This window comes from Lissotriton vulgaris, chromosome 5 (genome assembly GCF_964263255.1).
Source record: "Lissotriton vulgaris chromosome 5, aLisVul1.2, whole genome shotgun sequence".
Classification (NCBI taxonomy): Eukaryota; Metazoa; Chordata; class Amphibia; order Caudata; family Salamandridae; genus Lissotriton; species Lissotriton vulgaris.
In genome coordinates this window covers 1,249,384,218-1,249,398,432 of record NC_141693.1, presented here as the reverse complement: position 1 = coordinate 1,249,398,432, position 14,215 = coordinate 1,249,384,218, and the positions used below count along the sequence as shown (strand labels likewise).

Here is a 14,215-nt window from a genome sequence, read left to right as displayed (position 1 = left end):
GTTCCGAGGAACCTTTGTAATTCTTAAGATGATCCTCTCTGGGGTAAACAAGCACATCCATCCCCCTAGTTAAAATGTGAATCCAGTGGATTGCTTTGTGAGTACAGATTGCACCCACTGTATTACCAGTGTTCTGCTTTTGTCAGCGAGTCCTTTCACCCCCCAGGAATGGTAATCCTAAAAATTCTTATGATGCTGTGGATTTCTGGAGTTACGATAGCCATTTCTCCCACACCTTGGAGCTCAGGGAATCAATGGAAATTCCCTGGGGTGCTCCAGCCATGATCATTCTGGGGGATTCCTTGGCAAAGGACACATTGGGGGAGCTACCACTACTTTTGAGGTGGCAGGCAAGAGCACTATCTTCTCTCCAGGCCATGTACAAGTTGTGTGGAGAATACCAGCAAACAATTTTTATTTGTTGAGCGTTTTGTGGCCAGATGTCACGGACAGTTGTGGAGGCACAGATGCCATGTATGATCGTTCTGCTTTGCAATTGGTGGGGAATTAGCAGATTTTGTACGATGCACAGATACCCGAATGCTTAGATAGATTGAAATACCTCAAGACTGTTGTTTATTCTTCAAAACATCACTTTTCTACCCTAAATCGCCCCAACCTTCTGCCCTCCTCACCTCTTAAGTAGTCTGATCTCATGCTCACTTCATCATTACTTGAGGGATCAGATTAAAAAAAATTCCTGGACCTGGATTTCTCTGAGGTGATATCTTCTGCACTCCATTGTGCAATTGGGAAAATAGTGCAACACCATATTTACAAAGAGTCATGATCTGCATTAAAACATGTTTTGTGTGAAATTAAGTGTAAGAAATGTGTGTATCAGGAGGGTGAGTACCCTCCTCAGAGAACAACCACAGCCCTTGTCAGGATGTAGCCTTAAAGTCCCTAAATTAACCTGAGGTCAACCCCCAGTAGCAGTGGCACAGAGCAGAAAAATCATAATCCAATTTTTGTTTTTAAAAAGAGCACATTTTAATAAATAAAATGACACCAAAAAGGCAAAAAATGCACTAAGGGCAACCAAAGATATGAATTTAAAAAGATGTAAGGTACAAAATAGCAACAAAAGGTCATCTGGTTGCACTTGGACGGAACTTTTTTGCAAGTTAAGGCCAACCATGATGGAGGGCGGGCTGGATGCAGAAACCAGATTCGACCCAGTCAGAAGTTTTACCTTTGGACTTAGTCCTTGGAATTTATGTCAAAAATCCTCAGCCGGGTAGGGCTGCAGGCTGTGGCCAAAGAGAACTCCACTTTGTTGGATAGCTGCTTGACAAGGTCTTGGTGAAGCCGTTAGCTTTTGACGGGAATGCTCCTGGTGGGGGCGGGGTGGTGGATTTGTATTTCTCACCCAGAGAAGAACCTTTGCTGGGCGTATACTTTTGGCGGCTTCGCCCGGTGAAGATTTCTACCTTTAGGTTTAGCCACTTTCATGAAGCTGCTGCAGGATGTTGCTGTAGAGTCTTCCACAAGGCTGAATACCTTCTCTGCAAAATATTGCTGAATTGGATTTGCTGCTGCAGAAAAGTGCAGAGCAGGTGCAACCTTTGACAGATCAGCTTGGCAGGTTGGTTCCCTGCCTGTTCTTGGAGCAAAATGTTGTCAAAAACTTTCTACAGCCCTGATTAAAGGATTTGTTTGGAGGCGTACACTTTGACACCAACCAAGGGTGGTCAAGTGTCACTCCAGCAGATGCTAACAAAAGGATACAGGCCAGGTCCAGTTGTAACTGGTCAGCTGGGAATACAGGAAATAGACCTCTTGAAACTTGTTGTTTCCCTGTAGGCCAAACAGGCGGTCGATCTAAAGACCATGGGAGTCACTTCTGGAGTCCTGGGTTTTAGGAAAGCAGGTCCAATCTTCTCAAGTCTTCAGACAGCAGGGCAGTCCTCTTCTGAATCTTACTCAGCTGTGGGTGCCACATTTTTGCCTTGCACCACCTTGTGGATGTGGGTGACTCTTGGTCCACTTTAACCAATGATGTGAAAATTCCCAGGGGTAATCCTACCCCCTTAAGCAGCCCTCCCTGTGTGCCCTACTGCAAACTATACCTTGGAGCCCCTCTCTGCCAAAAACCAATGTGGCAGAACCTTTCTACCCATGTGCAAAGCTCTTGTGTCCATCCCAGAGTTGTGGTTAGGGAAATGAGTAACCTCTCCCCTGTGGTCACTATAAAATAGATCTGGGAACAACTCCTCTCCTACTGGGCATGGTGCCTGGCTGGCTAGGTGGGCAAAAAAAGGGGCAGGCCCAGGTGTTAGCTACATCTACCTTCTGGCAAGGCATGCTTCTCTGGGGTTAATTGTGTTCCTGAGCACAGCCCAGATCATCAGCCTGCCAGAGATACATAAAACCTCCCCACACCCAAGGCCTTTGTCTTAGTTCTGAGAGCAAGTTTGCATTTTATCAAACAGGCTAGTCAGCTGGCAGATTACAGTTGAAACTCATGCAAGTGGGCTAATAGAGTCTTCAGGCAGGTAACAGGTAACTTTCTAAAAGTGCCTGTTCTAAAATATGTATTACAAATCTGAGCTTTTATTAAATATTCTAGAAAAAGTCCAAGAATTAGTTTTGTGGCTGCTTAATAGGTGGAGATAGTGGTATTAACTTTTGATTTTGACTAGCATTGCTTTCGTATAAAACAGCCAACTCTGCTACAGTGAAAATAGCTGTTAGGACTTTTCACTGTAAAGACATGTTTATCAATAAACTTTTACATGCCCTTCTGTTAAATGCCATGCACCCTTCTTTGTGGTTGGTAATGGTATGTTTCTCTGGCATCTTTTCTATTAATAATTTAACATGTGTGGGCATTTTTAAGCCAAAATTGTTTTCCATTTTATTTTGTTGAATCTGCCAAAATATTGTGCCAAGTTTTATGCTGGGGGATCGGGGGATGCTCTTCTGTTACGGTACCAGGGGCTCCGCTTGGTGGGATTTCTATTTGCGGCCATTTTTACTCACTGGGGCTGACTAGAGGCATTATCTTTGGTCAGGCTGTGCTCCAGTCGTCCAGCATTAGGCATATGCTGCCTTCAAATTTAGGCAGCATCGCGGCACAGATGCAAACAGCGGGCGCTCTGCTGGCACACCGAAAGTGCCCCAAATGCAAACATCTCTGTGTCTTTCCATGTCCAGCTGTGGTGTCTCAGACAGCCCCGTATGCACTCAGGATTCTATATGGGAGCTTAGGGCGCCTATGCTGCCTTCTACCTTCCCCTTAAAAATGAATGCTGAGGGGTGCTCTGACCTGTCTTCCTGCCCAGTTAGCCACATTGGGTTTTCCAGGGAGACCACTGCTCCTGTTCCTTCTGCAGAGGTTGACATTAACATTCAGGATTTAATGAATGCTTACTCTATTGATCAATGTTCGCTCCCTTTATAAGCATGCTCCCCACATTTCTGTTTAAGTAGTTGCAAATTAGATGTACTTTTTATAACAGAAACCTGGCTAAATGTTTCCTCTGCTCCAGACTTTACCATGGCTTTCCCAGATGGATATTTTCTGGTCCATTACAAAAAAGGTGGGGGAGTAATGATAGCTTTCAAGCATCCAATGACTTGTTCCACATTTGAGCTTCCTGAACTCCAGGATGCTGAGAGCCTTGACTTTCATCTCTCACTGTCAATAAAGTTTTCCCCTTTGGGAGAACTTAAGAATAAACCACAGTTTTACTCCAAACATACGAAAAATACACCCACTTTAACACAATAGGGAGCAGTAAATGATAAACATGGATCAGTCATATAAAGACCTTGTACATTTTATTCAGGTAAATTAAAAACAGTTTTAAAACAGAAGCACATAGTGACAATTCATAATTTCATTACATAAAAAATGGGACAGTACATAAGGAAAATTATTCCAATTAAAAAGGGGAGAAGAAAAACACCAGTTTCAATGACTTGATGAGATTACTCCAAGTTGTATATTCAATTCCACAATTATAGGAGTTCCTTATCTCTATTACTTAGTGCTTCTCCACCATAAAGAGCTCTTTATGGTAGAGAAGCACTAAGTAATAGAGATAAGGAACTCCTATAATTGTGGAATTGAATATACAACTTGGAGTAATCTCATCAAGTCATTGAAACTGGTGTTTTTCTTCTCCCCTTTTTAATTGGAATTATTTTCCTTATGTACTGTCCCATTTTTTATGTAATGAAATTATGAATTGTCACTATGTGCTGCTGTTTTAAAACTGTTTTTAATTTACCTGAATAAAATGTACAATGTCTTTATAGGACTGATCCATGTTTATCATTTACTGCTCCCTATTGTGTTAAAGTGGGTGTATTTTTCGTATGTTTGGTGTAAAACTGTGGTTTATTCTTAAGTTCACCCAAAGGGGAAAACTTTATTGACAGTTCTGTCTCTTGGTACCCTACCCCTTTGGTCTTTTGGGTCCCTCTCTTTTGTTAGAGAGTTTCATCTCTCACTGTCAGCACACTCTTCCTTTTCAGGTGTGCTGATCTATCACCCCCCAGGCTATGCCAGGAATTTCATTAAATCTCTGGAAGTGACTCTGCCCCCACTGCAGTGGTAAAATTTTACTTTGCTGGGCTACCTTAACCCTCACATTGATGATCTGTCTTATCAGCCAGCAGCTACTTTAATTGAGACCATGTTGTTGCTCAATCTGCCTCAGCTGGTAACCTTACCAACTCACTCTAGAGGACACACTATTAACTTGGTATTTTCCAACTGCCCTTTGACGATCAGCCCACCTGCCCACTTCAGCATATTCCCTGGTCAGATCATTTCTTGATTACTTTTAGGTGGAAAAGAGAGAAGTTAAATAAGCATGCTGGTCGCACTGACCCCACTGTCTTCTGGACCTGGAAGAAGGCAAAGGTTGCTGACTGGGTGGAACTTCCAGCCAACGCCTACACCCTCCTAACTAATGATGTTGACCAGGGTGTAGAGACAGTCAATTCCTGCTTTGCTGGTGCAGTGGACTCATTAGTCACTTCTCAAGTTGTGAGGGAGAGAAAAGGTAGGCAGTCTGCTTCCTGGTTCTCCTCTTCTATGGTTGCTGAAAGGAAAGCCTGCAAACAATTTGAGAGAATTTGGTGCAGGGATTATTCCCCAGAGAGCAAATTGACCTATAAAACTGCTCGTAGAGAGTATCATGCCTCTATTAAACAGGCCCAAACTTCCTATCTCGAGGATAAAATCAACTCTGCTCTTGTGCCATTTTTTAAATTTATAAATGATTCCTTTGTTTCAAACCTGGCAAAAGGGCTTCTATACCCTCCCAGGATTTGTGTAATGGGCTGGCAGTGTTCTATGTAACTAAGATTGCCTTTTTTTTTAAATGTGTTTATTCCTCACCAAAACTGATTGCTGTTACAGTTTTGTTAAAATGTTCATCTCTTTTTTATTTTATTTTTTATTTTTTTGTTCCACAGTATAATCAGAACAGAAATACATATATCCAATAAATTCTTAATTCAAACATGTGCATCCATATAATCAGCAAAAGGCCCCCATATATCCATGCCAATCTTGCGTTTCTTCACCCCTTTAACCGCATATAGGCTAAACTCAAGATTAAATAAACTATACATTCTATTCCTCCATTGAAAAAAAGAAGGAGGTTCCGATTGTAACCAACCAGCCGCAATACATAACCTTGCTCCGGTCATAGCAATAAATATTAAATATCGATGTTTAAAGCAAGGGCCACCCCTCCTAAATTGTGCATCCGACCCCAACAACATAATTGCAGAAGTTATAACAATCGGTTTACCAATAATGTTACTTAGGAATTTTTCAAGATTAACTATGAAAATTCTCAAATGCCCACAGCCGAAGAAAATATGTAGCATATCCGCATCATCAGCACTACATGGGAATCATTTACCATCATGTCCAGTTTTCCACTTTGCCATATATGCCGGGGTATAATATAAATTAAAAAAAGCTTTATAGCATTGCACACGCAGATTGGCAGATAGTAGCGATTCCTTTGATAATGTGATAACATAATGTAATGATACATTCTCAACCCCCAGAACTTCAGACCATTTATCAGCTTTTTTCTGTAAATCATCTTTTCTATATGCCAGCAATAGTTGGTACACCTCCCCAATTTTTGCCTGTTGTTGTGTGGCGTTTATAGCTAAGTTAGAAGTAAATACGATCCTTTGTCGCATCATAAAATCGCGAATTTGCAAATATTTAAAGAATTGTTGTTTTGACAAATTAAACAATCGGGACAAATCAAAATAAGACATTAATACACCATCTGTTCCTATAAAATCCCCCAATTGCACAATCCCTTGTACACGCCACCTTACAGCCACCACATCCCAAAAAATAGGAGGTAAGAGTTTAGTAGCATTAGTTGGGGTATACCAAGATACTTTCCCCACTTGACATAATTTTTTTACCTTTTTCCACACATTAAATACTGATATTAGAACCTTAAACCTAGTCTGTTTAAAGTAACTTCCATCTACTTCTTTAAATAAAGATTGTCTCGCCTCTGATCCTAACAGCATTTGATAAATTGAAGGAGCCTCTGCCTCATTAAGTATATCTTCTCCGGTCAACATTATCCGCATCCTAAGCAAAAAACATGTGTAAAAATAAAGAACAAAATCAGGCATAGCTAATCCCCTCCCGATCAATCGGTAAAGTTAAGAATCGCATGGCCCTTCTTGGTTTCCCTGGGGCCCAGATAAATTTAGAACAGATAGACTGTAATTGTTGGAGCTGGAATGTAGTAAATTCTAAAGGAACTGCTCTAAATAAATACAACACCTTATCTAAAACATTCGTCTAGATTACATTCACCCTACCAATGAGTGTGAGGTGTAATCGTGACCATTTGTCTAATGAAACTAAGATTGCCAATATCCAAAAGACTCTTCCTGCTTTACAGAAGTGCCTTTCTCCTGCTAGACTGGTGTTATAGGTAGCAAGTTCGACCAGTTTAGGCCTATCGCCCTTAAGCAATAGTCAGTGGTGTAACGAAAGTTGAGGGGGCCCCCCTGCAAGGTACATGGAGCAGCCACCGCTCCAGATTTTATCTAGAGGTCTTAGGCCAGAGTACTATGCTGAGGGGCCCCATGCAGCATGGGGGCTGTGGGGGCCTGTGTTACGCCACTGGCAATAGACTGAGGCCATCCTAAAGTGTAAATTGGGTTCCCCTACGGATACCTGCCCACCTGCATTGTTGGCAGCGGCGGTAATGTCATCAACCCGGCGATAAACTGAATTCTTAACCTCGCTCTCTCCTCTTGGGTCATGCCTGCTGCCAAAGTGATCCCACTCCTCAAAAAACCCTCTCTCAATCTTATCATTTTTAGTAATTACATACCTATGTCTCTGTTGGCAGCTATCGCTAAAATGCTAGAAAAACTGGACAATGATCAGCTTTCTGACAACTGGAGCAAGGCAAGCTGCAGCATCCAAACCAGTTGGGCTTCCATTCGGAAAAGGCAGTACTGGAGATTTCTGAGCACATCAAGTGGCAGTTACATTAGGGAAAAAAGCAGTACTTATTCTCCTCGATCTATTGGCCTCATTTGATACTGTCCCCCACACCATTCTTTTACATCATTTGGTTAAATTGGGTGTTGGCAACAATGCATGGGATAGGTTTAAGTCCAGAGGTAAGTCGGTCTGGATAGCACCTTTCCCCTCTGAGGTAAGAGCAGTTAACCAGGTGTCCCCCAAGGCTCCTCCCTGTGTTCCACCCTTTCTTCGATGTTTTCATGTCACCTTTGGCCTTTGTAGTGGATTCCTTTGACTGTAAAATGATCTCGTACGCTGATGATACCCAATTGCTTTTTGCCTGTGAGGGACCCTCAGCCTCGATTGAATCTACCTAGAAGGACTGCATCCTTGCAGTCTTTGAATGGATGCAGGGCAGTCAACTTCAATGCAACACCAATCAAACAGAAATTCTGCTGTTTAGTTCACATGCTTTGAATTGGTGAGAAGACATCTGGCCCTTTGCCCTGCCGGCCCCTTCTCCTTCATTGGTGGCAAAAAATGTGGAGGTGAAGTTCAACAATATTTTGTCCATGCGACCACAAATGTCCACCGCAGTGAGCCAGTGCTTTGCAACGCTTCGTACACTGAGGACATTTGTTTTCACTACAAAAGGACTGTGATCCATGCTTTGATTGCCTGCGCCTGGATTACTCTAATGCTCTTGATCTGAGAGAGTTAGAAGCCATGCTAAGTCACCTTCAAGTGGTCCAAAACGCCTCTCCTAGGCTCCTTAGGTGCCTGCCTAGGCGTTCCTCTATCCCTCCATACTGAAATCCTTACATTGGTTGCCAGTCAGGAAGCAGATTTTATTCAAATAACTTGTTTTGAATTTCAGGACATTCATTCTAGCCTGCCTAGGTTACTTTGCAAGGAGGTTTGTGCCCTATGCACTTCTAGAATGCTTCGCTCAGCTTCTGCGGTGTGCTGATTGTCCCGCACATTATGTGCTTGAGGAAAGGTAGCACAGCTTTTTCATTTGTAGCTGCTAAAGCATGGAACACGCTCCGTTGCAATCTGCATACGATTCCTCCTGAGGCCGCCTTTAGAAGGCAATCGAAAACATGTCTCTTCTCCTCTAGGTCTTAAGGCACCTGTGCCTGGATGCATTTCATTTTGTTTTGTTTGCTCTGAGCACCGGGACACTCTCTGAGTAATCATGCACTTTATAAATTCCCCATCCATTCATACGTTTATGGGCAGTAAAGACTGCTTGGGATGACAATAATATTTGAAAGGAGGTTGTAGGTCTTTTGAAAGGGGTTTATTCTGACAGGTTGAGTTTGCAGTTTAAACATGCACAGGGGCAGGCCCTGCAGTCATGTGTCCATTGTCACTGCAATGGGTGGCACCATGAGTGCTGCTGGAGCTCACTGGTTAGACTTAACTTACAGGACCTGGGACACTCTTGCACCATATAATAGGGAATGATATTTAAGTTAAATATGCCAATTACGGGTATGCCAATTCGTCTTGTTGAAAAGGGTACAGAGCACAGGCACGTTACCTCAAAAACAGCCAAGTCAAAAATATGGGGGGACAACAAACAAAAGATGGTAATTTCTAACGCTAAGCATTGAGCTTTGACACTAAGGCAAGCCATCGCTTTTTCTCGAACTTTGTACTTAAGGGACACATCCATAATAAATTGTAAGCGAAGGCAGACACCCAAAAAAGTAAGTTGTACAAAATGTCTGTAAAAATTAAACATGATTGAGATGGCAAAAACATTCTGTATTCTGCTTGCGCCAGTACGTTTTCCTGCAAAGCCATAACATGCTTATTCAGTGGATGTGACTTTGTACGAAATTATAGGAGTGTTTGTGCTTGTGCTATTATTGCCCAGTTGTGTCCCAGTGGCGCAACGAAACTTGAGGAGGTCCCCTTGTAAGGTACATGGAGGGGCCCTCCTCAGGACTCAACCAGGAGCTTTCAGGCCAGGGTACGGTGTTGAGGGGCCCCCCTGGAGCTCAGGGCCCCCCCTACTGTTGTGCTCCCTCTGTATAGATTACTGCTAAAAACATTTTGTGCTCGGCTCCCGTCAAGTTGTAAGCACAAAACATATGTTGATCTTTGCTGTGGTTTGCATCACAACATACTCCTTATCCTTGCGCTGAATAATAGGAAATCAAGCCTTACTCTGGATAGGCTATGGTGACTGTTGAGAAATCTCAGACTCTAACCCACCTTCCATAACCCCCCCCCCCCCATTTCACTGACCAAGCTTTGCCCCTGCAAAAATCTGTCTGCGTGTTCTGTGACAGAGATGCACAGTCTTGTCGGGGAAGCAAGGGATTCCACTGCAGCGAGCCCCTCTGCTCCTTTGCCACCCGGCCTTCCATAGAAATGTGTTGTCTACTTAAATCGAACAGTATAAATAACAATCTGCACTGGTTGTGTCTTCTCTCTTACAGCTCACTGGGTGCTGCATCCTTGGTTTTGGGATATACATTTTAATACACAACATCTATGGAGTCTTGCTTCCAAACAGCCCCTCTATATCCATTGGGAATGTCCTGGTTATCATCGGCACCATTATAATGGTTGTGGCCTTCCTAGGCTGCATGGGCGCCATTAAGGAAAACAGATGCCTGCTCATGTCAGTAAGTATCCACGCTTGTTTATTATGAATACTGCATCCGCAAACAGGAATATTGTGTGCTAAACTCAGATGGATACTGCATCCGCAAACATGAATACTGTGTGCTAGACTCAGATGGATACTGCATCCCCAAACATGAATACTGTGTACTAGACTCAGATGGAAGGTAACACCAACTGAGTCAAGTTCTGCTGCCCTTGTGTTGTGGCATTCCATGCCTTCAAAGCTGAGGAAACCCCTCTGATGTGTACTTACATTGGTATATGGACCGTTAAGAGCTAAAAACAGATGCAGACGTATTGTGTGCCTATTTTAGAGCTTGATCGCAGTTGGGCAGAGTTTAGAGTGCACTTACTCATGTTTTTGCACAAGTAGGAAACTGCCCATGCAAGATGTGATAAAATGTGAAAAACAGGATGATCGTGGGCCGAGTGTGTGCCAACATCGCTTGCCTCTCATTATGCTGCATTAATTACCAATCGAGACACCCTATTCCAGGCTTTCACAATTCTTTAGTCCCTTGCTCTCGAGTCGGGAAACAGTTATAATTGTATTTTGCTAATTATCAAGTTATGAACATTTTTGTCATCCAATTTTGTTACACTATACTAATGAAACGCTATCTGTGCCCATGATTTGCTCACATATACACTGTCCAAGAGTGGTTACTACTGCAGTATTGGCAATTAACAATGCCGTGGATGGAAGGGCAGAAAAGTTCGATTTGACCTTGACCAAAAACCATTACACTGCTAGCGGTCATAACTGAGTCTTACCAGTACCTCGGTGCACTGTAGGTAGTTAAGCAATCATTCTGATTCGTATTGCCACTGTCCTTAAAAACGCTGAAATCAGGTTCTACCGCGAGCTCCATGAATTGTCAAGACCTTCTTTTCAGGTCCAACTTGAACTTCCAGGAGAGCATCAAGGATTACCATTGGAGGGTTTGGTGATTTAGAATATCGAGTTCAGGCAGCATTTGTATCACTCACAATAAATGTAATGTCCAGTGTTATTCCTTTATTTTTTAAAAAGGTGACTTTTAATTTTATGAAGTCAGTGTGTTCAATAACTTTAAGACATAATATGGCACTTGAAATACTTTGCGTTTCTTCAGTAAATAGACTACAACCTTTATTTGTGCAGCCAGGAGATATGGGGAGAGACAAGCGGGGACGCTTAGGGTTATAAGCACAGCAACATTTAACCTGAATAGGCAACTTTAATAGCTAAATGATCAGGTTCTCTGTAGGGCCTCAGTAAGTGGGCTGATGGCTCAGGGTGAATGGGCGAACTTGGCAGCAGTGCCAGTGACTGCCTTTCAGAAGGAGCTTTCCGTTTAAGATGCAGCTATGCGGGTGCAGGTAGATGGCAGTCACAGGGTGCAGCCTCGTCAATGCTGTGCTGGTCTCGAAGAGGACCAGTGTTGTGTTACAAAGATATTTGTTACTGTAACTTGTGATTGTCTCCAAAGGATGCTGGCACATGATCCGTGGATCAGGATGAGCACAAAGACTCCCAGCACTGTCAGGCCCCAACTCCAGTTGCCAAGTCAAGGTCACGCATGTCTAATGATATACTTATAGTGCTCATCAGTTACTCACATGTAAGCTATATGAGAGTGGTTATTACATTACTACAACACTCACAATTAATGATGCAGTGGATGGAGGGGCAGAACAATTGGATTTTGCCTTTAGCCCTTACAGTGCTAGAAGATGTAACAAAGTCCTTACCAGATCCCCAGTGCACATGTCACTGTAGGGCAATCAGGCAATCATTCTGACTAGTATTAGGGGAGCCACTCAGCAGGGTGTAATGTTTTTTCCGCTGCTTCAACGTCTTCTCTCTGCTCTTCGATAACAGTCATTGTCTCCATGGTTGCAGAATCAGGTTTCAGCTCTCTTCTCCTTCGGATAGCTTTCCTTTTGTTTCTCAGAGCCTTCTGGCTGTCACTTTACAGGGAATTCCTGCTCCCGGTATGTCTCGGAAAATCCTAGAACCTATTTTGCATACTTTAATGATCTCACCTTATGGACTGGATTGTGCCACTGAAATATGAGTCATCATTTTTGTACCTCAGAAACTCTGTCAATGGGCGAAAGGCACAGCTGTTTTGAAGAGTGCCCTAGGACAAGTCTTGGCAGTAGCTTGTGGTCCTTAAACTTTATAGGTCTTCTTGTTGACTCCATTATATTTTCATTTGAAATTGTGTATGCATGCCAAGGTATCTTCAGGTTCTTCCCCCCCGAGAGCTGTTTCACAGGCTTTATGTGTTCTATGCATGCGTTCTTCTTCTTCTTCGGTGTTTAAGAGTATATATAGAAACGGACACTTCTCATAGCTTTTAATATCTTTTCTTTCTGAGTCATGTGGAATGTCCTAAGTTCTTATATTGTTTCTCCTCAGGAGGTTCTCAAGGGCTTCTATGTGGATCTGCAGTTTAATGTTTAGATCTTTAACCATGAGTCGCTCTTGTCTAAACACTTTGATTTCCCCTTCTTTTGTTTCACAAGAGTCTTCCAAGTGTGAGACCCTGTTCTCAAAATCTGAACTATCTTGCTTGACATCGTACAGGTCTCGGTTTAGATCATGTCTTGGAGTGTAGGTGTCTTGGCAGAGACACTAAAAAACTGCTCGATGAATACTCTTGTGAAAGGCATTCCTTCTTATAATGCATTTGGGGAGGAGAGGTTGGTACCTCCTTCTGTCAGCGATGCACAGCCTGTACTGGTCGAAATTCAAGCCTTTGGTGCAACTGTCCTGGTGAACATGTCCTTCAGTATTGCTCTCCAGGCCTTGTTAAATAATGTGTAGTTGATAGGTTCCTAATTGGTCCTTATGCTTTTTGCATTATGTAAACCTCACATACGTCAGAAGTTTCCTCATAATATTTCTGATGCATATATGAATGACTGTACACCTTAGAAAACACCCTAATGTTTTTATATTTACAATCACCAGAACTTATCCAATGCTTTAAAACGGCAGTCAAACTTCTATGCCATAGACCAGGATGGGGAAAGGAGAAAGGGAGAAAAAAGAGCAGGGTGATAGGCAGCACCTGCTCCGTATCGTAAAGTCCAGAAGATTAAATCATTTCAGTAGATCTTGTCCCCTCCTAGCTACATGGCCCATAAATTCTAATCCTCTCTAATAATGGAAACCCAAAATCCAACCTATTTTGTGACAGCTGCACCATGACCCACCTCATCACCTTAAAATGTTTCTCAAGAGTCAGACCCATGTTCCCGCTAAACTCAATCTGACCCTTGCACTTTCCCAGCCCTGAAACAGTCCAGCGGCACACACACCATGCATTCACCACTGAGTCAAGACAGAAAGCTCCTTCAAAAACAACCATTCACAGCACAGTCGGATCCCACAATCCTCACTTTACATAGAAAGGACAACACACCAAACACACATTAGTCGTGTACAGGTACCACCAATCCAATCTACTCGTGCAGATTTGAGATGACTCAGACTCAACAAACACCAATAAATCACTGCACACTACAGCTACATAGCTCACAGGTAAAACGGGGGTTATAACCACACATTCGCACACATATCAGGAATCAGGATTATAACAGTACAACCCCACTGTAGGTCAGTGTTTCCCCAACTATAGGTCAGGACCCACTGGTGGATTGCGAGCTGATTTTTGGTGAGTTGCAAAAGTCCTGCTCTATATGTAAGTAATATTTAAAATGATTGGCCCTGTATGTGCACCATTGTGAGCATTCCCAAGCAAGTGTCTGGGTGAACCTTTCAGTATTTGTTGCTGCTGTATGTTTTACTTCACAAAGCTATTTCAACAGACATTGAGCTCACTATAGGTGATCATACACAACCGTACCACAACCGTACCACTTGTGTACAACTTTCACTCATAAATTAAGAAATATTGATATGGCATTATGGTCAGAGCTGTTGACCTTGGATCTGGGGCACCAAGATCGAAGTACCTCAATATTCTCTGATTCTGAGTGAATCACCTAGTCTCCTGTCCTTATAATAAAGTTAATCTTACCTTGTGTAATGCAATCTAGTGCTCATGTAAAACGTGTCACCGACCTTAGAGT

General features: G+C 42.7%; 1 protein-coding gene across 2 annotated transcripts in view; it reads left to right on the top strand.

The window, feature by feature from the left end:
• Positions 1 to 14,215, top strand: part of CD53 (CD53 molecule) — a 197,128-nt gene that overhangs the window by 116,315 nt on the left and 66,598 nt on the right. For both annotated transcript variants that reach the window (XM_086923094.1, XM_086923093.1), the window contains exon 3: positions 9,940 to 10,128. In XM_086923094.1, the coding sequence (XP_086779220.1) occupies positions 9,940 to 10,128 (189 nt within the window). The remainder of the gene's footprint in view (positions 1 to 9,939; positions 10,129 to 14,215) is intronic.